This window comes from Dipteris shenzhenensis, chromosome 32 (assembly GCF_047967505.1).
Source record: "Dipteris shenzhenensis isolate YYH24624 ecotype China chromosome 32, Dip_SZ_1.0, whole genome shotgun sequence".
NCBI classification, from domain to species: domain Eukaryota; kingdom Viridiplantae; phylum Streptophyta; class Polypodiopsida; order Gleicheniales; family Dipteridaceae; genus Dipteris; species Dipteris shenzhenensis.
The window spans coordinates 23,091,598-23,114,783 of record NC_141627.1 but is presented as its reverse complement, the minus strand read 5'-3'; the positions used below and the strand labels follow the sequence as shown (position 1 = coordinate 23,114,783).

Genomic DNA, 23,186 nt, shown 5'->3' with positions numbered 1-23,186 from the left:
GAAGAACTTGTATATGTGACAATTGTAAATTGTGATTGTCAAGTTATGTATCAAGCTCTCTATTCGTGAATTCCCAAAAATGGTGGGCTACACTAATACAAGGCAGCTTGCAACAAGGGACCACATCCCCATTACCCCCATTAGTGAGTGAGCTACTGTTGGAGAACTTATCGCGACATTATCCATATGCATCATCACTGTATGCTTGGTTAAGCAAGGGCTTATGAAATTATTCCATATGATGAACCATGATCTATGACTTAGTATATCTTAAATTAATGCATATCGCATATGTTAACACGACTCAAACTTAAATTCCTTATGCAAAGTTAGCTCAACACGCTTACATGCTTATATTGATCCTCTCACTAGTATTGTTCTTGATTGATTCACATCTGGGAAGGGTCCACCACTCTTTTTTGTATTTGAAGTACGCCTCTTATATCTTCAACTTGTTCCATGTCTACTCCTTTTACTTTAGGGTGTCATCAAGTCTTTTCCCTCTTTGATGTATTAGCATCTTCTGACCCTATATCGTTATGTTCCACTGTCCCACCTTTCAGATGTCATGCAAGTCATTTTCATCTTCATCCTCTTTTGCAACTTCTCCATACTTTTAAGTATAGTAAACTGTGTCAAAAATGTGGCCAAGCTACCATAGAGGCCAAAGCGCACCACTCTACAAGGTAATTACTAACAAATACAAACTTTGATAGTACCTTCTTTTGTGGTACAATGCACTCTCTACGAGCTTGATTTGCCTCATGTACCATCATAGGGGCTTCATTGTAACCTTGGCCAAGGCTGAAATCTTTGCAACATCAAATTAGATCTCTTGTTCACAATCACGGATTGAACCCCCTTTTGAATTCCATATGAAGTACTTTTAGCTTATGAAGGAGGGCTTTCAATCAAAGATTGGAATCTTTGCAAAGTCCAATTGTCACATGCATGGGGATTGCCTTGGGTTAGCTCCGACTCACATCACAAAGAATGAGGATAGATAGCAATATCCCTATCAACTAGAGAGAGGGTATGGTTGATATGTGACTTCAATATGATATGTGCCGTATTTGCGAGCATTTTAGTGTCTTCCTTTCACCGAAAAACGTATGCATGGCCCTTTTATGATTGGTATGAGAACGAGGAATATCACATAACAAGGTACCATATAGAAACTCATTGCCTCTTCTATCAAAAGAACAAGTAGGGGGAGCACGGCGACGATGGGAAAAATACAACGCTTGTCCAATGAGCATACTCCATCCATCAACCACCCATTAGAACACACACGCGCATAGTGTCTTACATGTACTAACACATGTACCACCACTAATATCTTAAGCATGGCTGAGATCTCCATCTTTCGAACAGAGGGCCTGCATAAACACATCTAGGAGACAAGCAGTTCACGAACACCCACCTGAACTGGCCCTATATAGAGGATCAAAGACAAACGACAATTGTTACAAACATGCTCTACACACACGAACCACACCTCCACAGGAGAGTCCTTGCACTAGTTGCAAGCAATGAGCTTGGAATTACACGTGTACATGCACATGGATAACGGGGAATGTGTGTTTGCATGTGATGCATAGAATGCACGGTCTATGTGTTTGCATGTACTGCACAGAGTGCACAGTATCTGTGTGGGATGCATCAACAAAAAGAGTCAGGGGCATGTTCCAAACACATATGCGTGAAAGATTTAAGAATTCAACTGACTTGAAGGAGAGAGAATCCCGAAGCCCAGACCTACGTCTTTGATTTTAAAAGCCCAATACAAAAAAACGTTAGGATATCATCACATAGTTTTTAATCACATTCCATTCAAAAAGCAAATGCAGCAATTATAACTACCTGTACAAGTTAGTCATAACAGTCGACTCAAGACTCTTTTACTAGACCTTAAAAGAAAAATCGTTGCAGATGTCTGATTGTTCAGAACTGGCTGTGAATTTTCCAGAGCAGGTCAATAATTACTTTTCCAAATAGGCTTAAAAACATTTTACAAGTGTTTCGAGGCTAACTCAGCCTCTCATGCACACTGAAGATGCGAGTCCCTTTGCATTACAGGGGATGCAAGTTCTGCACCCCTGAAAGAAGGCACCACTGCAAGGCTGTACTGCAAATGCTGCAACGTCATGAAGATTCTAGCAGCACCAGACTACTTGTGCTGTACAGTTGAAAATTGTATACAGTTTCAGAATTGGCTATAAATAAGAACCCACGCGTTGCTGAATGCCAGGTGCATCTGCACCTACATTCAAAAGTGATCCCTGGTACATGTTCTTGTAACGAGAGCACTGTTATATAGACGCATGTGCAGACCTGAAAACTGGACGATTACGATTCTTTGCTAAAAACTGTAGCAAGAAAAAGGGAATTCAAAAGCCGCACATGACAAGATGAACTACTCCATACCATTTGATTTTCAGACACTTAGCACAGAAAAAGTGCAATTAAAAAATCCATTAAACAAGCCTTCCGTGTACAGTATGAACCATATAAACTTGTGTAGCTTGTGTGTTGCAACCGAGCAGTTATTTAGCTGGAACAAACAGTGGTTCCAATGCTTTGTGAACAAACTGTGGGAGACAGAAGGCTGCCGTGTGCATCTGCAGGAAATATTCAAGAAATAAGTAACCATTATAATTAAGTGTTGGCAGAAGCAATATTAAACCTATGCTTTTGTAGAGGGGAGGTGGAAGAGAGAGAGATTTCCGTTTCACTCAATGCATCTTTCCCCCCTCCTACTTTTGGTCTGAACACGGAAATTCAATTAATAAAGACAAGATAAACCTCCGAATTATAGAACTTCAGCGGACGAGATGCTTTCCCATCTTCTGTGCCATCTGATGTGCTTAATGCAACTTCCTGCTGCTCAATTGGATTCACAGGTTGCCGGAAATTGACCTCTGGGCCTTCCTTGGAGCACAACATAAACCCTATCACACCACTGAAAAACAGAACACTGTCAGGCGATCAGTTCTTATAAGAACCAAGCTAGACAGAAGTCCTTAGAAATGTGCCTGTGTGCGCAAGTGCAAGGGGAAAGGCGCACACCTCCACATACAACCCAAAAAGTCAATGTGACGAAGATGGAAAGCTACACATCCAATGAGTAATAACAAGACAAGACAGACCCAATACGTGAAACAAATGTACAAGTTCATGTTTACTTGAGGATTAGTCCCTCTCAAACATGCCAAGATCACCTGTCAATACCGAAGCTGCTAAGCTCAATGCATACATGCGTGTGTTTGCATGAGGAGGCATTGAGTGTACCGAAACATTCAGAGTTCTAATTATTCTATCTAGCTTCTTTTCAATGGAGGGATGACCTTAAAAATGACACAATACAAGAAGAAAGTCAGTCTCAATAGCCTAATCGGGATCTCTGAGACACTTGACGATACTGCTACAAGAATCAAGCTTCAACCTACAAACAATTGCAGCAAACTAGCTCAAGGGCTGGCATACAAACTAACTCAACAAGTACTCGCCACATAGCAAGTTTTAAATATTCTCTCACTGGATGTAAGGGATCACTATTAGTTAATAGTGATCGCCAGTCCCATAGATCCTCAAGGGTCTCACGCGGACTTTAATACAATCCTCTCTCTCTCTCTCTCTCTCTCTCTCTCTCTCTCTCTCTCTCTCTCTGTGTCACCTACACCCTCCTATCCTTTATGTAGAAAGCGGGAAAAAAAAGGGCAGGGTAAGTCAACAGGAAAGCAAGAGTGAAAAAGAGAGAATAAAAGCTCATCGTCTGACTGACGATACAGAGGAATTGGAACACCTATGCACTCCAGTAAAGCGGAAATCAGACTGACAGCACCGTCTTGTACATACTACAATGACGGTACCACCTCAGCCTCACACACTCAAAATCTGTGGGTACCATGCCACAACTAGAGACACTGATTTGGCCTCTAGTTCCAGCTCTACACTTAACGGTATCTCCGTGCTCGTCTCAGTCCCTCCTTTGTCTCCTCTACCTCTTACCCACTCACCTCCTATGCCCTTTCTGAACTCCATACCCACTACGAGGCTTCAGTTCACCCTCATCCCCCAACTCCTATCATTTATGCATATCCACCACAGCAGCTCTCAAATCTCTCTACACCGGGACTGCACATCAGGGAGATAGAGCTTGCCATGGTTGACTCTCGATTCCTCCATGAGGTTGGCAGTAGAGGGAGACAAGCGATGCTGGTATGCACAGACTCACAGATGGTTTGTGAGACTAGGGTTCCACATCGATAGGATACCTCCTTTTCAGTACAGTTTAGATGCCCCTCCGGTACTCCCACCCACCATCCCGATTGGGCCACATACCAACCAGGTCATTCGAGAGGATCTCCTGCAGCTACACACCTTTAGGACCTGGTTGGAGCCGAGGGAGCTTCCAGTGAAGCTGAGTTTCTACAGAGATTACTATCTTCGCATTTCGGAGGAGGGATTCATCACACCACCGGGGTACATTGAGCTTCATATGCCTCACTCACTACGGATCTCCATCGGACAGTTTCGGGTATCATCACACCGCCTCCGCATAGAGAGCGGCAGAGCAGAGGGGATTCCTAGGGAGCATCGCTTATGCATATTGTGCAACTGTCAGGAGGTTGAGTCGGAGGAGCATTTTATTTTCAAGTGGCCAGTGTACTACGAGATCCGAGGTCGCTACCACTGCCTCTTGAGAGACGGCTCCGGGCTCCTTTCCAGATTCCTCCATGAGGTTGGCAGTAGAGGGAGACGAGCGATGCTGGTATGCACAGACTCACAGATGGTTTGTGAGACTAGGGTTCCACATCGATAGGATACCTCCTTTTCAGTACAGTTTAGATGCCCCTCCGGTACTCCCACCCACCATCCCGATTGGGCCACATACCAACCAGGTCATTCGAGAGGATCTCCTGCAGCTACACACCTTTAGGACCTGGTTGGAGCCGAGGGAGCTTCCAGTGAAGCTGAGTTTCTACAGAGATTACTATCTTCGCATTTCGGAGGAGGGATTCATCACACCACCGGGGTAGATTGAGCTTCATATGCCTCACTCACTATGGATCTCCATCGGACAGTTTCGGGTATCATCACACCGCCTCCGCATAGAGAGCGGCAGAGCAGAGGGGATTCCTAGGGAGCATCGCTTATGCATATTGTGCGACTGTCAGGAGGTTGAGTCGGAGGAGCATTTTATTTTCAGGTGCCCAGTGTACTACGAGATCCGAGGTCGCTACCACTGCCTCTTGAGAGACGGCTCCGGGCTCCTTTCCAGATTCCTCGCCTACCCAAATCAGAGATGCCTCGCGGCCTTCATTCACAAGGGAATCCAACATAGAGAGTACTTACTCAGGCGATGGGGCTTGGCCACATCATCAGATACCTCTCAGAGCACGATCACAGAGTTCTTCCCATCGAGTGACATTGATCGTCCAGCAGTCTCTAGCCGCCGACGTGACAGAGACCCCGACCCGACAAGCACGACACACGAGACATCAAGGGGACACACATATCACTCTGGGGGACCTCTCGTCATCGTTTAGACCCGAGATACGTCCCACGAGAGTCACGGTGGCCCTGGTCTTGCGTTGAGCCTCGTCCAGGAGACCGAGACGCACGGCACCCCTTGACGGGCACCAACGTCCCATCATCGGCTATGCACCAGCCAGGGGGACATGACATACGGAGGATTCCGCTCCACTCCAGTCCTTTTCTTTTCATTGTTACATCCAAATGTATTTCATTATGTATGATCAGACTAAGGATTCAGCACGGGTGATGATGCTCGTTTCGGTAGCTCCACCCTTACTGTGATTTGTATCAGGTTTTCTTTCAGTCTCATAGACCCATCGGTCTTCCGAAGACTCTAATAAAATGTCTTTCTTTCTTTCTTTCTTTCACTTTTTACATTGTTACATCCAGATGTATTTCATTATGTATGATCAGATGTATGATCAGACTTAGGATTCAGCACGGGTGATGATGCTCGTTTCAGTAGCTCCACCCTTACTGTGATTTGTATCAGGTTTTCTTTCAGTCTCATAGACCCATCGGTCTTCCGAAGACTCTAATAAAATTTCTCTTTCTTTCTTTCTTTCACTTTTTACAGTAAATTCTCATGGAGATCCACCACCTCCAAGCCCGAGAGGCTGAGCAGCAGTGACATATGGACACCCTCACCACGAGCTAGACTAAGCCTACCGAACTCCGAAGGGAGGAGGGAGGTTGCAAGCTAATGAGGACAAGCAGGCTTGACCCCGTGCAGTGGTAAGGTGGTGGACGGGAACATAGCCACAATCAATTGGCCATCAAAGGAGACTTCTAGGTGGGTGGATGCACTGAGAATGGTCTACTCAAGCAGCAATAGAGAGCCGGTAAGGCTCTCTATATCAAAGTTACGAGATATTCCGCACAGCTCTTCCACTGTTGCTGATGCCACTACTTTTGTGACATCTACCCTATGAGTAGAGGAGCCTGGGATTGAGGGGACCTGGCGCACAACCATGACCCCAACAGAGACTTGCCTTTGGTCATACATCGCGGGACGATACTAATGCCCATTCAGGAGCAAATTTGCACCACTCTCAGCTTTCCCAGTCCACCTCGATTAGAGACATGTGGTTGGATTTCCACACGAGGACCAATGACAGAGTTGATTGCTTAGAGTGTAGAGACAAGATCATGAGGTCTTGATGGAGCCCAGCCAGAGGACAATCACAATCTTCTTCCACTATAGAGACACTAGCCAGAGGTCACTCGGGTGGCAACGTGGTCGAGACTTTGAGAGCACACCCATCAATGTGAGGACCATAGATATCCCTCCTTACTCTCTCTCTTAGGGAAACAATGATGGGAGTGACGGTGGTGCTTGCTAGGCAGCGAGCTATCTGTGAAGACCAAAGAGGTGATTTGGGGGCACAAGCAAGCTACCCAGGCTGATCACCAGCAAGGTCCTATCTCTAACTCCATTCCTCGGCACCACTAGCCTTCACCACAACCATTGTTTGTCGAGATCATTTCCTCTATCCTCTGCCAACCAATGGCCTTGGTCCCAACTAGCATACAGAAGATCCAAGAACTAGATGGATAAAATTCCCAACAGGTTCATCAATAGTGATCTTCCATGGCTCTCTTGCAAACTAATATGATATACCTAGATGAATCCAAGAACATTCCCAAACTCATCCTCTAAAACACAACATAGTGCAGTTTCAATCTCATGATAGTCACTCAGAAGGTTGAAAACCATGAACGCTTAGCAGGGACTAGCTACTATGGCATCCCCATTGACGTCATCAGTGCCCAACAGTGGGTGTAGACCATAGTATAAAAATATGCTCTCACACATACAAATCCATACACCCACACATACTTGAGCATCCATTTATACAAAGTTTTCGTACTGAGTTTCAATCTGCGCTCCAGAGGTGAAGGGCAGACTCAGTCATGACAAAGGCTAGCACTAAAGGAGAAAGCTAATCAATAAGTAGTCCAAAATCTCTTCATTCAAGCTACAATTGCTTGTGAAGACTATAATGATCTCTCTCTCTCTCTCTCTCTCTCTCTCTCTCTCTCTCTCTTACTAGAGGATCCAACTGCTCTGATCACCCGCTCACTTCACGAGGTGGCCCTTCACGCCTTCCCTCACACTACTCGATCCACTCACCCACCGCCACTTGGGATTGTCCCCTATAGCAATTGGTATGATGATGGGTGTAAGGCTCTACGCCATCAACTCAGATTCGAAACCAAACACAACCTTCCGGACGAACATGAAACCACACATGATAATCATCGATCGATTCGCAAGAAGAAACACGATTTTATCCGCCGAAATGAGGAGGAATTACTAATCACCTTGTTTAGCAACAACACCAAGGAATTTTAGCGGAGATTTCTAGAATGACGGTCCCCTTCACCTCTCACCGACACTAAAGTTTGGTATGATTATGTACGCACAGTATACGACATCCCAAATCAGCCAGCTCCTAATCTCTCACATACACCTCGTCCCACTTCCCATACACTCTTCACTAAGGGGGATGTTAAGGATGCTGTGATGAAGCTTCATAATGGCCGAGCGAAAGATCCCGAGGGTCTATGCACTGATTTCATTGCATATGGGATTAATATCCTAGCCCCGATCCTAGCAAATCTCTTCAATGAAGCTGTTTGCCTTAGCTTCCAACGCACCTGGACTATTAATACTATCTCACCCATCCACAAGGCAGGGGATCCCATGAGCCCGAGGAACTACAGGACCATGATCGGACATGTCATGTCCAAGATTTATTCATCAGTGCTTGTCTCTAGGTCAGTCGATTTGCAGAGATACAAGGGCTTAGACCATATGGATAGGCCGGATTTCAACATGATCATGAGACCATGGATCCATTCTCACAATCAGATGTATTATTGAGGAGGCGAGGGCATGGAAGCAAAGGGTTTATTGTTGCTTTGTGGACTTCCACAAAGCCTTTGATACAATTCCGAGAGCCCGCCTCATCAGGCGCTTACAAGATTTGGGTTATGATCAGGAGATTATTTGGGCTGTCATGGCACTTTACAAGAGAGACTCAGGCAGAGTTCGGACAAAGTCTGAATGGATGAACGATATTTTGAGTATTATTCGGGTCAAACAAGGGTGTCCTATATCACCAACAAGAGTATTATTATGCAAACAGTAGGGGGGACTGGATGCTCTCTTGCTGGCACTCTGATTCAGATCTTGCTATATGCAAATAATGTGGTACCCCTATCATCCTCAACAGAGGGTCTCCAGAGGCACTTAGACGCGCTACAGTCTTTTTGAAAGAGTCTTTTTGAAAGTCGCATGATTTGAAGGTCAACCTTGGTAAAACCAAGGTTATGACCTTCAATACATCTCAAGTCGCTATGCATCGGAAGCGGTTTACATTTGATCGGTCAACGGTCGAGATTGTCTCGTCATACATATACTTCGGGGCTATCTTCTCCGAACCTATTTTCATAGGAGTCCCACGATTCAGGCTCACTTAAGCAAAGGGCACACCTCGTTGGCCAGACTGGAGAGGCAGTGCTTCTGCTCGCACATTCAGGACCCTGGGACCAAGTGCTTACTTTTTGTCTCCTTGGTCCGACCAGCAGGGATGTATGGCAACCCTTGTTGGGGGACCACATCTGTCAGATATACTGATTGGGCTCGACTGGAACAACTACCAATACTCATATTATCATAGATGATTCGCAGTAAGCCGTCAATTCCTCACCGCTGGACGCAACAAATTACCGTGGCTAGCATTTTCCTCTTCTATGGCTCTATCAGATGCACGTCACCAGAAGTGCTTTTTTACACACACAATGAGGTGGTTTCAACGACTGGGGCTCCACATGGACAGACTTCCCTCCTTCTGTACAGCATTGATGCGCCGTTCTCCCCACTATGGTATCACGAGGTCAACCAGGGTCATCATAAGTGAGGATCTTCTACAACTACACACATTCCGAACCAACTTGGAATTGAGTGAGGTCCCAATGAAGCTCAGCCTTTATAGAGATCATTGCCTACATATCTCAGATGAGGGGTTTATTGACCTACCTAATATACGTGGATTCATTTACCCCATTCGCTAAGGATCTCTATTGGGCAGTTTCGGATCTCTTCACATAGATTCCGTATTGAGAGTGGCTGAGCAAAGGGTTTACCTAGGGAGAGACGTATATGCACCTTATGTGGTCTAGGAGCATAGCATGGTAGACTCTTCTCAGAGCATGATCACAGAGTTCTTCCAGCCGGACCATACAGGCTCCAACTCTACAAGCCCTAGACGCGATCGCGATCCAGAGCCAGTAATACGAGAGCTCACGCAGAGGGTTAACGCACAAATTGTGCTTGGGGACATTCCCTCCTTGTTCAAAGTGGGAGCGCGACCGACAGGGATCACACTCGCCCTTGCTAAACGTAGAGCTGTGACCAGGAGACAACGCAAGCCTACGCCCACAGGCAACCGGCAGCATTCGATATATGGTTTTATGCTCTCACTTCCTCACCCTTGACGAGGGGGGATAGAGTGGACCACCGTCGTGACATTGGAGCATATTTCACTTTGTATTTAGATGGCACATTATCTTATGATGATTATGATGATAGTGACGTTGGAGATGACTATAATTCTGATATGACTATGTAGCATTTATCTTTTGTTTTCTGCATGGGTGTTGATGCTCACAAGTAGCTCCACCCTTTCAGCTAGCTTATATCAAGTTCCTCACAGTCTCATAGACCCATCGGTCTTCCGAAGACTTTAATAAACTCTCTCTCTCTCTCTCTCTGTGCATGGATAATGAAAGGCTACCAAAGAGAGCATGGAATGAAAGTCAGAAGCTTCAAAAGACAAACAAGGGCAAGATTTTGACATCCGGATGGGCACAGGACCTAAAAAAATGGTTCAAGAAGTGGGAAGTAGAAGAGTATTTAAACTACTCTTCAGAGGAGATTGATGAAGAGGCTTTTCATTATGACCTGCTGAATGCACTACACAGGAAATGGCAAACAGCAGAAAACAAAGATAAATTTGAGTACTATCGCACATATATCAACCCCGAATATTGGTCAATTTATACAGGAAGGGAGACAACAACGCAGAAGTACATATGTACACCTATAGCAGTGCATAAACGGAGGGCTTTAGCCTCACTTCGCACCCGATGACACCAGCTGCAAATAGAAACAGGGGGATGGAAAAAGATGCCAAGGGAGAGTAGAATATGCCAACTATGTGATCAAGGTATGGTTGAAACAGAAGAACACATGGTAATGATATGCCCTCACTATGCACACATTAGGGAAGAGTTCAATCACCTCCTTGAGGGACATAACAAACTGGCTGATTTGCTGCATAAAGGGTCACCTTCAGCTTTAGGAACATTTGTGTATAAGCTCTTCAAGCATAGGAATCCACCTGAATCCTAGAAGGTGGTTTCTCTTTCCACCCTCCCATCTCCGGGAGGAGCTTTCATGTACTTGTGATATTGTATTGCCCAGGTCCCATAGGCCGGTTTTGGTCTTCAGAGGACGATAATATATTCTTCTTCTTCTTCTTCTTCTTCTCTCTCTCTCTCTCTCTCTCTCTCTCTCTCTCTCTCTCTCTCAGCCTCTCTCCCTCTCTCTCCGTCCATACAGCCATACCTCGGCCGTTCCTCCGTTCGTACAACCGTGCCTCAACCGTACCTCCGTCCGTACAACCTCACCCCGTAACTCTCTATACCTCCCGTACAACTTCTCCCATACAGTCTCCGCTGTACCTCCCATATAGTTTCTCCCGTATAGCCTCTCCATCCGTACAGCTCTCCGTCCGTACAACTTCTCCCATCCGTACCTCCATACCACAGCCTCCGTCCGTACTACCTCCGTACCTCCCCCCCTTAGCACCTCTCCATCTGTCCATATCTCCTATCCGTACCTAGTATAGTCCTAGTCCTCCCTAACCCCGAGTTGGGCTAAACCCCCAACCCAAGCCGGGGGTTAGGTTAAGCCAAGGGGTTCATCATACAGCCAACTATGGACTAGCCTAACCTCTCCTCCAAGTCCCCCTCGACTCCTTCAACATCCATAAGGACTCGGTACTCTACAGTTGCAGCCATGACACCCTCGCCATATGCACAGAATTACCAACAAGAAGGCTCAAAACGACCCATCCTCGGGCAACAGGATCAGAGTTTTTATCTGTAGCAGGCAGTGAGAGAGCTACGATTGGAGCTGGCAGAAGTAAAGGCCCGACTTCACATCCTAGAAGGGCCTGGTAAGCAGGCAGTAATTGATGAGGCTGTAAAATCTTGTTAGGATTCCCCCCCTACCCCGCAGCTAGTCTCTACAGTCAAAGATCTTGTTCACACTGAAGTACAAATTGCTAAGAAGGAAGTGATTGTGGAAGTGGACAACAAAGCAAGTAAGTCTGATATCCAAGCAGAGATTAAAGAACACGAAGCTAAATGTGATAATGCGCTGAAGATTAGAATAGGGGGGCTCCCAGAAGATTGGTACAAAGAGGAGGACACATATAGTGAAATATTGTCAAAGATCAAATCAAGCTTGCCCAACATTGAATGGGTGAATGATGATGAGTAGGATGATGACGACTCCAGGCAAGCTTCTATTTTGCACTATAGAGGTCATGCAATTCTTACACTGAAGTCAAAAGATATGTGGATCAAGCTTCTTCGACAATCTTACAAGCTGAAGGGCACCAAAGTATGGATAGTAGAGGAGCTTACACAAACTCAACTCAAGTTTAAGGCAACTGAATTAGCTAAAGTTAGGGCTGCCCGAAAGGATGGAAAATGGGCAGTTTACCGTGAAGGTGTAGCACTAACCAGAGAGTTTAAATCAAGACCAAAAGACTCTCAGTCTTAAACTGATGTATGGCTGTTTACTCTTCCAGAATATCATGTAGGTACTCTAAATAATTGGGGTTGCTTAAATATGGATAGCCAAGGAGCTCACACGAGCTTAACTAAAACAAAAGTCAACGGAATTAGCCAAGGTCAAGACAGCTTGGAAGGGTGGAAAATGGGCAATATATCGTGAGGACGTGGCCCTCATCAAGGAGTTTTAATCCAAACTAGGAGGTTGAGACAAAAGAATCACTTTGCATTCACATGCCTAGTTTACTATGAGATTCATGGATGGCATCACTATCTATTCAAGCGAATTTGGAGTACCATTCAGATTAGTAACGTGTGGCGACTTTCCTCCTCGAGCGCCTGTGGCGTAAAGATCGACTCCTTCGATTATAGAGGCCATACCGAGAGGGTCCATGGGAGTCCAGCCATAGTACCATCACAGACTTCTTGCACTCCCCCAGAAAGCACAACATGACAAACTCGTCCTCGAGTTGACCCACACATGAGAACCACATGTATATCCTCTTTACTATTAAACTTCGGGAGACATACAACTTGAGTGATGATAGTACGTGTTGGACGATGAGCAACTTCTCAAAGACCACAAAGGAGGAGAAAGGGCCCACACATATTGATGGTGTGAGCATCAACAGTGCTCTAATATTTCCTTCTTCAATGGCGCCAGCTCTCACCAAAGCTAGAGGCACTGCACGGACAAGATCAGCTCTTCTATCCTCAGCTAACCGAAAGAGTTGGTCTCCTAGACAGCATTCATAGGTTTGTTTATACTCTCGTCTCAAACATCAGCTTTGGGTGCGGATGTCTACATTACTCACCCACCCTTAGCTTTTATTGTATCAAGTTTTTCTTCAGTCTCATAGACCCTGCGGTGGTTTGAACGTTGATAAACTTTCTTTCTTTCTCTAAGAGAGATGAGCAACGTTGCTATGCAAAAGCATCTATATGGTTTCAATCAAGGCATGTCTATCAATCATTTACCCCATATCAGGATTCTCTAGATGCCCCTTTCTTGCGCCTGACTCAATACGAGATTCATCAGATCATACGGGTCAATCTATGATAGGTATACGTCCATGCTATATAAATAGCCTTCCTATAGGCACATGCAACAAAGATGGCCTTCTATAGCGCATTTTCTTCACTTGAGCGACGACAGGTTCATCCAGGCACCAGGATACCTACAAATCCAAATTACCATGGGCACATCTCAGGACTCCAAAGACTCGGCTATGAAAATAAACACACCCCCACTCCTACCTACTACTGATACCACACCTCAGACCTTCTCCCCCAAAAGGAGGAGGCACCATGAAAATGCACATGCCCCGGCTCCTACCTACTACCGATACCACACCTCAGGTCCTCTCCCCAATAGGAGGAGGCACCGTCATCTAATGCCCGTGGCTGAGAACATGTGCTCCGGAATCAAAAGAATATCTACACCATAGCCCTCTATAACTCTTGACTAAGAATTAGCCGCTATTGTGGTCGCCCCAATCATGAAGGTTGTGCATGTCACAACCCACCATAGTCCAATTCCGCCGAGGTTTTTTGGGGGAAGAGGCCGAGGGGGGGGGGGGGGGGGGGACCAGTGTAACAACCTTGGACTTCTATGATTTCGATGGAGGTTTGGACGTTAAATAATCCGTGTCCGTGCAGCGGCACACCAAAGGCATGACTGGCTCTATACCCACCTTTAGTGCCCACTACATCAAAAAGGTCTCCACGCCTAGCCGGCTAGCACAGCAGTTCAGCGGCCAATGTGTGACCTACCTGAAATGCTCCTAAGGTCCTTGCTACTACAAGACTAGGCCTCCCCTCTCGAGAGAGAGAGCTAACTGGAAAGTAACCATGTGTCCATGTGTGATCCACAGCTCCTTCCCCTACTGCCCCAACCACTCCTCCATCATCCTAAACATCTAATCCTCATAATCAGATCAAAAAGTACGGAGGTCCATTGTTCCAGATCAAGATCAAAACTGACACCTCAAGCAATCGGGTAGTCATCTGAAACATCAAGATAGTTCCAAGGTCCCAGCTAACAAGACTCTCACGGGAGGGGCTATCTTGGATGAGGCTTCGACCTAGAATCCGAGAGAAAGACAAAGACTCTTGTGCTGGCTCGGGAGGAGTCTCACGATGAGCCTGTGAGAAGGAAGGTGCCGCACTCTGGCTCGGGCATGGGCTAACCGAGGGAGAAACGGCGACTACAAGAAGGGGTGGGGAAGAGGCTACAACATCAAGGGGTATCCTCGGCCTTCTTACAATGGCAACAGAAATGGAAAAGGGGGGTGGGGCCCAGAGGGGAGGGGGAGAGAAGGGTGAGCCCTTGCAGGAGAAGAGGAAGAGGAGAGAAGGGGTTAAAGAAAATGGGTGAGGAGGGGATCTCGAGGGAGGGGAAAGCGGGGGGAAGACGTGATGTAGTCTGAACCTGGCCTAAGGTAGACCCTAAGCCTTGAGGAGCAATTAGAGGAATAGGATCGCCAAAAGATCAAAGAGAACCTCCCCCTAGGTGACTGTGCTTGATTTGTGGGGGCTCCCTTAGCCAGCTCCTCCTGAGCCGGGGGCGGGAGCGGGGGAGAGGCGGAGCGGGGCGGGAGGACGGAAGGGGGGCGGGGCGGAAGGGGCGGGGTGGAGCGAAGGGGCGGGGGGGGGGAGGGCGGGAAGGGAAGGCGGGGGTGGAGCGGAAGGGCGGAGGGGCGGGAGGGGGCGGGGGCGGTAAGGCGAGGGGCGGGGGGGCGAAACGGGAGGCGGGGGGGGAGCGGAGTGGCGGCGGGGGGGGTGGAGCGGAGGGGCGAGGGGGGGGAGGGACGGAGCGGCGGAGGGGGTGAGCGTAGCGAGGGGGGACGGAGTGAGGCGGGGGTGAGGCGAGGTGCGAGGGCGGAGAGGCAGCGGTGAGGGGGTGAGGCGGAGGTGCGAGGGGGTGAGCGGAGGTGCGAGGGGGTGAGGTCGGAGGGCAGGGGGTGAGGCGGAGGTGAGGCGGGGGTTGCGAGGGAGGGCGCAGCGGCAGCGGCGGGTGAGGGGAGGTGAGGGCGAAAAGGTAGGGGCGGGAGAGGTCGAGGCGAGGAGGAGGGGCTAAGGGAGGTAGAGGTACGGGAGGGGAGGGGGAGGCTCGCAGGAGGGTGCTAGTGAGGGTCTCATACTCGCCTCTACCGACATCATGCCTGGGTGTCTACAATTCTTTGTAGTCCATTTGCCGGTTTCCTTCAATCCACCTGAGTGGGTCCAAGCCTTCTTAGAATGCTCAACCCACAGAGTTGTCTCATGTTGTTGCATATCTTCTACCTACATGGCCTTCTCGTTGCTGTCTTGAATGAGGCGGCGGATCAACTTATATTGCAAGAGCAGGCTCTCACAAGGTGCCCCATTTGTTTGCAATGAAGGCACTACCCTAGGCGTGCTCAAAACTTGACCCTCTGTCAAAACCAACCTCCATCAAACGTCTCAAAAAATCTCCCCTCAGCCAAGGACTTCAGGTACTCTGCTATCACCCTGAGTCGAGGGACCCTCATTTTCCATCAGTATCGAGGACGTTGTGGACGGAGACTCTAACACAATACAAGAACACCCTCTGAAGATAAGATGGATTAATACTCCTTCGGAAGGCCAGGGAACCAAAGGGTCACTGGAAAGCATGGCACATGGTGCATCCAATCCATGTCATCCACGATAAAGCCATGGACCACGATGTGAAAAACACCATATGTCGGTCAAGGAAGATTGGGCTCTACTTCACAAGGGCCTAGGTGATATTGGGGGAGCTCAACTGGGGAAGAAAAACACCTCCCCTGTAGATGGTGACCTCCTAAATGTGGTCACGCTCTAAGGGCAAACTTGCCTGTATCCAATCACGAACCTGGCTCCAAGTGGGCTTGAGGCTGACAATGCAGCCCACCAATTCTTTGTCGAGGGACTAGACGGCCATCTTCACTTGTTGTTTGCCCTTGGGGGAGAGAAATCCGAACAGCTTAGGGAGTCGAGGGAGCTGCCATAAGAGCCCCCTGGCCAGGCCCAAAAAGAGGTCACCACCAAGATTCCACTCCTCGAAAAAGCAAGCAAAAGACCTGCTCCCGTTGTGTGGAAGCAGGGGAAGCGGTAGCGGGAGAACAGAAGGAAAAGGTGGAGACCAGGGAAAAACCTCCAAACCAGGGGTTTCAGCAACGTGCGGATGCCTCAAGCTTCAGCCCCTCTGGACTGGCATAAGATGCCACCATTTGATCAAATAAAACTTTTCTAGAAGTAGTCACAGATGCAATTGCACACCTGTCTCAAACTGAAACTAAAAAGCAGAAAGAGGGCTTTCTAAAATGTGATTGACAAACTCAAAACACACCCATGGCCCATGAATTCTGAGTCATGCCTCCTAAAACTGGGCTGAAAGCAGCGCTGATAGATGGCTACAAAATCAATTTTAAGACCATCACCAGATAAACTTGCAATCGAGTTATTTCATTCTCTGTATTCAGCTCAGACCCAACCAACAGTGTGCGGAAACCATCCAAATGGCTGATCTCAACAAAGGTACTCAATCACAACTGGGAAACAATCAGGTCAATACAGCACCAGCATGTTATGAAAGCACACAAAGCCTCAAGGGATATGAAAATCCCTATGACATGCGATTCAACTTCGTGTTGATGGTGAAAAAGACAAAACAAACCATGTATCTTTTCAAATGGCATTAGATTCTAGGACTATATTAAAAATTGAGGTCATAGCATAATACAAAGCTACACTATTTACAATGCCAATGGTATCTACAGTAGATTAACAACAAAATACTCAGCACTGCATAAGAATCCACATGTGCTCTTTCATGGCGTGCTGCAAAAGTAGCCTAGGGTCTTTCAATCATCAGACACGAATCTTTACTTCAAGCATAGAGCTTGCCATTATTTAAATATCATACACACATCAAGAATATCCTTTCCTCCGTTTCCTCTAAGTTGGCTCAAAAAGGGGAAAAAAAAACTCTGCTGGTAAAAATAAAAAAGAAAGTTTCTTTAAATTATGCTCTTTATGCAATACCTCGCATTCTAGCCAAATATCTGAACTTACTACAGCCCATATGTTACATCCTCACCGTCTGCTACAAAAAAGAAGCAATAAAACACACATGCACAGCACACCCACAACACTACATTTATGTGTGCATGTATGCAAAAGTATGTCAACTATGTGTGCATGTATGCACGTTTCCTCTAAGTTGGCATGTATGCAAAGTTGGCTCAAAAAGGGAAAAAAAAACCTCTGCTGGTAAAAATAAAAAAGAAAGTTTCTTTAAATTATGCTCTTTATGCAATACCTCGCATTCTAGCCAAATATCTGAACTTACTACAGCCCATATGTTACATCCTCACCGTCTGCTACAAAAAAGAAGCAATAAAACACACATGCACAGCACACCCACAACACTACATTTATGTGTGCATGTATGCAAAAGTATGTCAACTATGTGTGCATGTATGCACGTTTCCTCTAAGTTGGCTCAAAAAGGGAAAAAAAAAACTCTGCTGGTAAAAATAAAAAAGAAAGTTTCTTTAAATTATGCTCTTTATGCAATACCTCGCATTCTAGCCAAATATCTGAACTTACTACAGCCCATATGTTACATCCTCACCGTCTGCTACAAAAAAGAAGCAATAAAACACACATGCACAGCACACCCACAACACTACATTTATGTGTGCATGTATGCAAAAGTATGTCAACTATAAGATACCATTGCATCTTGGGCGTTATGGGTACAAATAAGCACATTAATCTCCCCTTGGAAATACCAGCATTTGTACCTTGGATACGTGGGGACACTGGTCCATGCATAGTTGACCGATCCCTTAAACGTTTGGCGACAAACTGAAATAATGTCCTGGATAATGTGCATATGCAGCCACAAACTTTCAGCCTGTGTGCATACAACTCCTCCGGGGCGCAAGGCCCTTGCCAATGATTCAAAAAAGGGTTTCTCAAAAAGTTGCTGAGCAGGACCTGCATGAAAGTATGGAGTTCAATACATCAATCAAAGAAGATAAATAGCCAAATGGCTACAAGCAGAACCAGTGTTTCTTTGTTCCGGTTTTCCATTAGATGATATAACCCCCCCTCTTTTACCTCACTTGTCTAGGCACCCCATGCACTCCCACCGTTCCTTCCCGACACAGACACACAGAATTTTGATACCACTTGAAAAAACCCACTTTTATAAATGGAGGGTCACCAGGTTGGCCCAAAGCCCAAAGCGACGCCTTCATTTTCATTTCTGATATTAAGAAAAATTACCGAGCCACACACCAATTTTCCATATACATTCTTATGTTTCATAAGAGCAACAGGGTCATGAGCACTCAGCAAATCTTTTCAATTGCATTCGTAAGGCCTATATCGACATGATCACAAGCACAAGTTTCATTTCATTTCCCAAGGTTTATGTGTTAGAATGTTAAGGACCACTGACCCACATGTAAGCCCCATATGAGGAGGAAAATTGGCAGTAGATCTAGGATTCTCAGTAGGCTGGTGAGGAGTAGCTGTAGCAGCAAGTGTGGCGCTACAAATATCTAGAAGCTGCATTTAGGCAGCTGGCGGATTGGTCTGCCACCCCCAAGCCCCTCCTCCTGCCCCCTCCACTCCCACTTCACAAAGCTACGTACGAGCAGAGAGAACAGCAGCAAGCCATCTTTCACCATCTTCCTCAGAATGAGCAGATTTGCACCAGCAGCAGTCTGCCCAGAGCCTATTTTCCCCCTATTTGTGGATGAATTTACTGAGTATTATTTGGTGCATCTTTGCCTTTCTTTATCTACTGTTTATTCAGTCGTACATTGTGTGTGCTGTGAGCATTGGAAAGAGTTGTTTCCTACATATACCACTGCGTACAGGTGCTGGTATCAAAGCCTCATCATCAACGCTTGTGGCACCCTCATCCCTGAAGTAAGGAGTTCCATTCGTTGGAGACTCCGGTTCAGCGAGACATTGTTTTTTGCAGGTCATCGCTTATTGATTCCCCTGGCAAGTCATATTCTCTTCAGTTCGAATGATATGGGAGATCACTATGGGGTGCTGATCCGGTTGCAGTGAGACATTCGGTTCGAAGAGATGCAGAAGGCCTTGCCGTCATCACTAGCACTATTGTTGATTCGATCCTTTTGCACTATTAGCTTGCGGATAAGCCACTCGGAGCTTGGAACATGTTGGAAAACATTTATGAGCTCAACGATGCAGCTCGGATGATCATCCATCTATGCAAATTCATCCTATTGAGCTTTTGTCATCACTCCAGAGGCGAAGGGAAGACTTAGCTATGACAAAGGCTAGCACTAAAGGAGAAGGCTAATCAAAAAGTAGCCCACATTCTCTTCATTCAAGCTACAATTGCTTGTGAAGAATCCATTATTTCATGTTAGTCTCTACCAAATGAGCATTTTTAAGCAAAAGATGCTCAAAAAAGATAGCTAATAGGGCAACACACCACTTAAGATAGAAATAATTTTTAGCAATATCAGCACACCGCAACATGGATGAAAACTTCAGAAGGGCCCAAACTCATCCTCTAAAAACACAATAAACAATGCGGTTTCGATCTCATGATAGTCACTTGGGAAGGTCAAAAACTAAAAACTCCCTAACAAGCTATTATATATATAGATATAATCTCTCTCTCTCTCTCTCTCTCTCCCCCCCTCTCTCTCTCTCTCTCTCTCTCTCTCTCTCTCTCTCTCACTTGCTTCCCACACAGGGGGGGCACTAGTATAGTAGATTACATCATGGGATCCCCTACCTTCACTTCATGTATCACCAACTTCACCGTAGCACCACTCCCTCCAGGAGCTGATCACACATACCTGTTCTTCACTATCGCCACCCCACGCTTAGCCACACCACACACACCACATAGGAAGCACGACACCTACCACGACATACACTTTGATCACAGCCTCTCACCGGCCTACTCTGGACGCATAAACAGACTCCTAACCTACATCGATCAATACCACTCACAGAGAACCGTGCTGCCTTGATTAGTCGCACACTCCACGAGGCTGCCCTCCAAATCTTTCCCCACACCACACGGTCCACTAGACCACCACCTCTTGGTTCTATACCCTGCAACAATTGGTACGATGCGGAGTGCAAGGCTTATCGCCGACAGAACTAAATGTCACCTCCCGAACACACCAGACACGGTACGCAAGTACCGACGTCTCATACGTCGGAAGAAGCAGGCATTACTTCGTCGAAATGAGGAGGAGCTGCTGCACATCTTGTACAGCAACAACTCTAGGATTTTTGGCGGAGATTCCTTGAGCGTAGGTCTCCATCACCCCTCACCGATACAAGAGACTGGCACACGTATCCACACCATCTTTATGATGTCCCACACCAGCCCACTCCAAATCTCATACACACACGTCGCCCCACCACTTGCACATTGTTCACCAAAGGGGGCATCAAGGACGCGACATTGAAATTGCACAATGGCCGAGCTAAGGATCACGAGGGGCTATGCACTGAGTTTATCGCATATGGGATCGACACGTTAGCCCCGATCCTAGCAAAGCTATTCAATGACGATGTTTGCCTTGGCTTCCCCCGCACCTGGACACTCAACACCATCACCCCCATCCACAAGGCAGGGGATCCCATGGACCCGAGTAACTACAGGACTATCATGATTGGACATGTGATGTCCAAGATGTATGCAGCTGTATTAGATGCGTCGGTCAACCTGTTCGCAGGGATGAGAGGGCTCAGAGCAGAGGGTCAGGTCGGTTTAGGGCGAGACCATGGGACTATGGATCACATACTCACACTCAGGTTTGTCATTGAGGAGGCCAGATCACAAAAGGAGAGGGTATATTGCTGCTTTGTGGATTTCCGCAAAGCCTTTGACACAGTACCTCGAGCTCGTCTCATCACACACCTACAGACACTGGGATTTGATCAGGAGATCATCTGGGCAGTCATGGCACTATATGAGAGAGTCTCAGGCCGAGTTCGGACAGGCGCAGGTTGGACAGATGAGATCTTGAGTACCATAGGAGTCAAACAGGATTGTCCCTTATCACCGACCCTGTCTGGCCTCTACATCGATGAGCTTGAGACTTTCATGGGGGCGTTCGGAGGGACCGGTTGCTCACTTGCCGGGATCATCATCAAGATTCTTCTTTATGCAAATGACTTGGCACTCTTGTCGTCCACACCCGAGGGGCTCCAGCGACACCTGGATGCACTGCAGGCTTTTTGTTTATCCCATGATTTGGAGGTCAACCTTGGCAAGACCAAGGTCATGATCTTTAACACCTCTCGAGCAAACATGCAACGGAAGCAGTTTACTTTTACTTTCGGTGGGTCACCACTTGAGATCGTATCCTCATACACTTACTTGGGGGTCATCTTCTCCAACCCGATCTTCACGATGAGACCAGCGATGCAAGCCATACTGAGCAAGGGATACGCCTCACTGGCTCGGCTAGAGAGACAATGCTTCCACTCCCACTTCCAGGACCCTCGGACCAAGGCTCTTCTCTTCGACTCCTTGATCCGACCAGCCGGTATGTATGGCAGTCCTTGTTGGGGGCCTGATAGAGTGGACACGGGTGGAGTGCCTACAGATCCTCATGCTCTCATGGATGATCCGGGGGAGACCGTCTATAACACATCGCATCATTCAGGCCGAGTTTGGTGCTTCTCCACTCCAGCTAGATGCAGCCTTTCAAACCATTATATATCTACACCGGGTTAGATCATATGGAGACTCCACATCAGGGAGACACAGGTTGCCATGGTTGGCTCTCAATTCCTCCATGAGGTAGGCAACAGAGGGAGACGAGCGATGCTGGTATGCACGGACTCACAAATGGTTTGTGAGACTAGGGTTCCACATCGATAGGATACCTCCTTTTTAGTACAGTTCAAATGCCCCTCCGGTACTCCCACCCACCATCCCGATCGGGCCACACACCAACCAAGTCATTCGTGAGGATATCCTGCAGCTACACACCTTTAGAACCTGGTTGGAGCCGAGGGAGCTTCTAGTGAAGCTGAGTTTCTACAGAGATTACTGTCTTCGTATTTCAGAGGAGGGATTCATTACACCACCCGGGTACACTGAGCTTCATATGCCTCACTCACTACGGATCTCCATCGGACAGTTTCGGGTATCATCACACCGCCTCCGCATAGAGCAGCCGAGCAGAGGGGATTCCTAGGGAGCATCGCTTATGCATATTGTGCGACTGTCAAGAGGTCGAGTCGGAGGAGCATTTTATTTTCAGGTGCCCAGTGTACTACGAGATCCGAGGTCGCTACCACTGCCTCTTCAGAGACAGCTCCAACTCCTTTCCAGATTTCTCGCCTACCCAGATCAAAGATGCCTCGCGGCCTTCATTCACAAGGGGGTCCGACACAGAGAGTACTTACTCAGGCGACAGGGCTTGGCCACATCATCAGACACCTCTCAGACCAGGATCACAAAGTTCTTCCCATCGAGTGACATTGATCGTCCAGTCTCTAGACGCAAACGTGACAGAGACCCCGACCCGACGACCGCAGCACGACACACGAGACATCGAGGGGACACACAGATCACTCTGGGGGACCTCCCGTCATTGCCTCTCTTCTGACTCACTGTCCTGTCTAGATTACCCTTAAAGTGTTGCCCCTGCCTCTTCTTCAGCATCTTCCTACTCTTGCAGCTTTTTTGGGAAGGCCTCTACATGTTCCGAGACAGGAGTTTTTGCACGCTACTCGGGATGTTCGCCTTTGTATTTTATGGG

The 23,186-nt window shown here is 47.1% G+C and overlaps 1 protein-coding gene across 1 annotated transcript in view; it reads right to left on the bottom strand.

Annotated features, from left to right (window-relative positions):
* Nucleotides 1–1,882: 1,882 nt before the first annotated feature.
* The window catches only part of LOC147880475 (spermidine synthase 2-like), an 80,989-nt gene continuing 59,685 nt past the window's right edge, over nucleotides 1,883–23,186 (bottom strand). The window contains exons 7-9 of the mRNA XM_087370521.1: nucleotides 18,204–18,399; nucleotides 2,806–2,962; nucleotides 1,883–2,621 (exon numbers count right to left, since the gene is read on the bottom strand). Of these exons, the coding sequence (XP_087226647.1) occupies nucleotides 2,547–2,621; nucleotides 2,806–2,962; nucleotides 18,204–18,399 (428 nt within the window). The 3' untranslated portion in view covers nucleotides 1,883–2,546. The remainder of the gene's footprint in view (nucleotides 2,622–2,805; nucleotides 2,963–18,203; nucleotides 18,400–23,186) is intronic.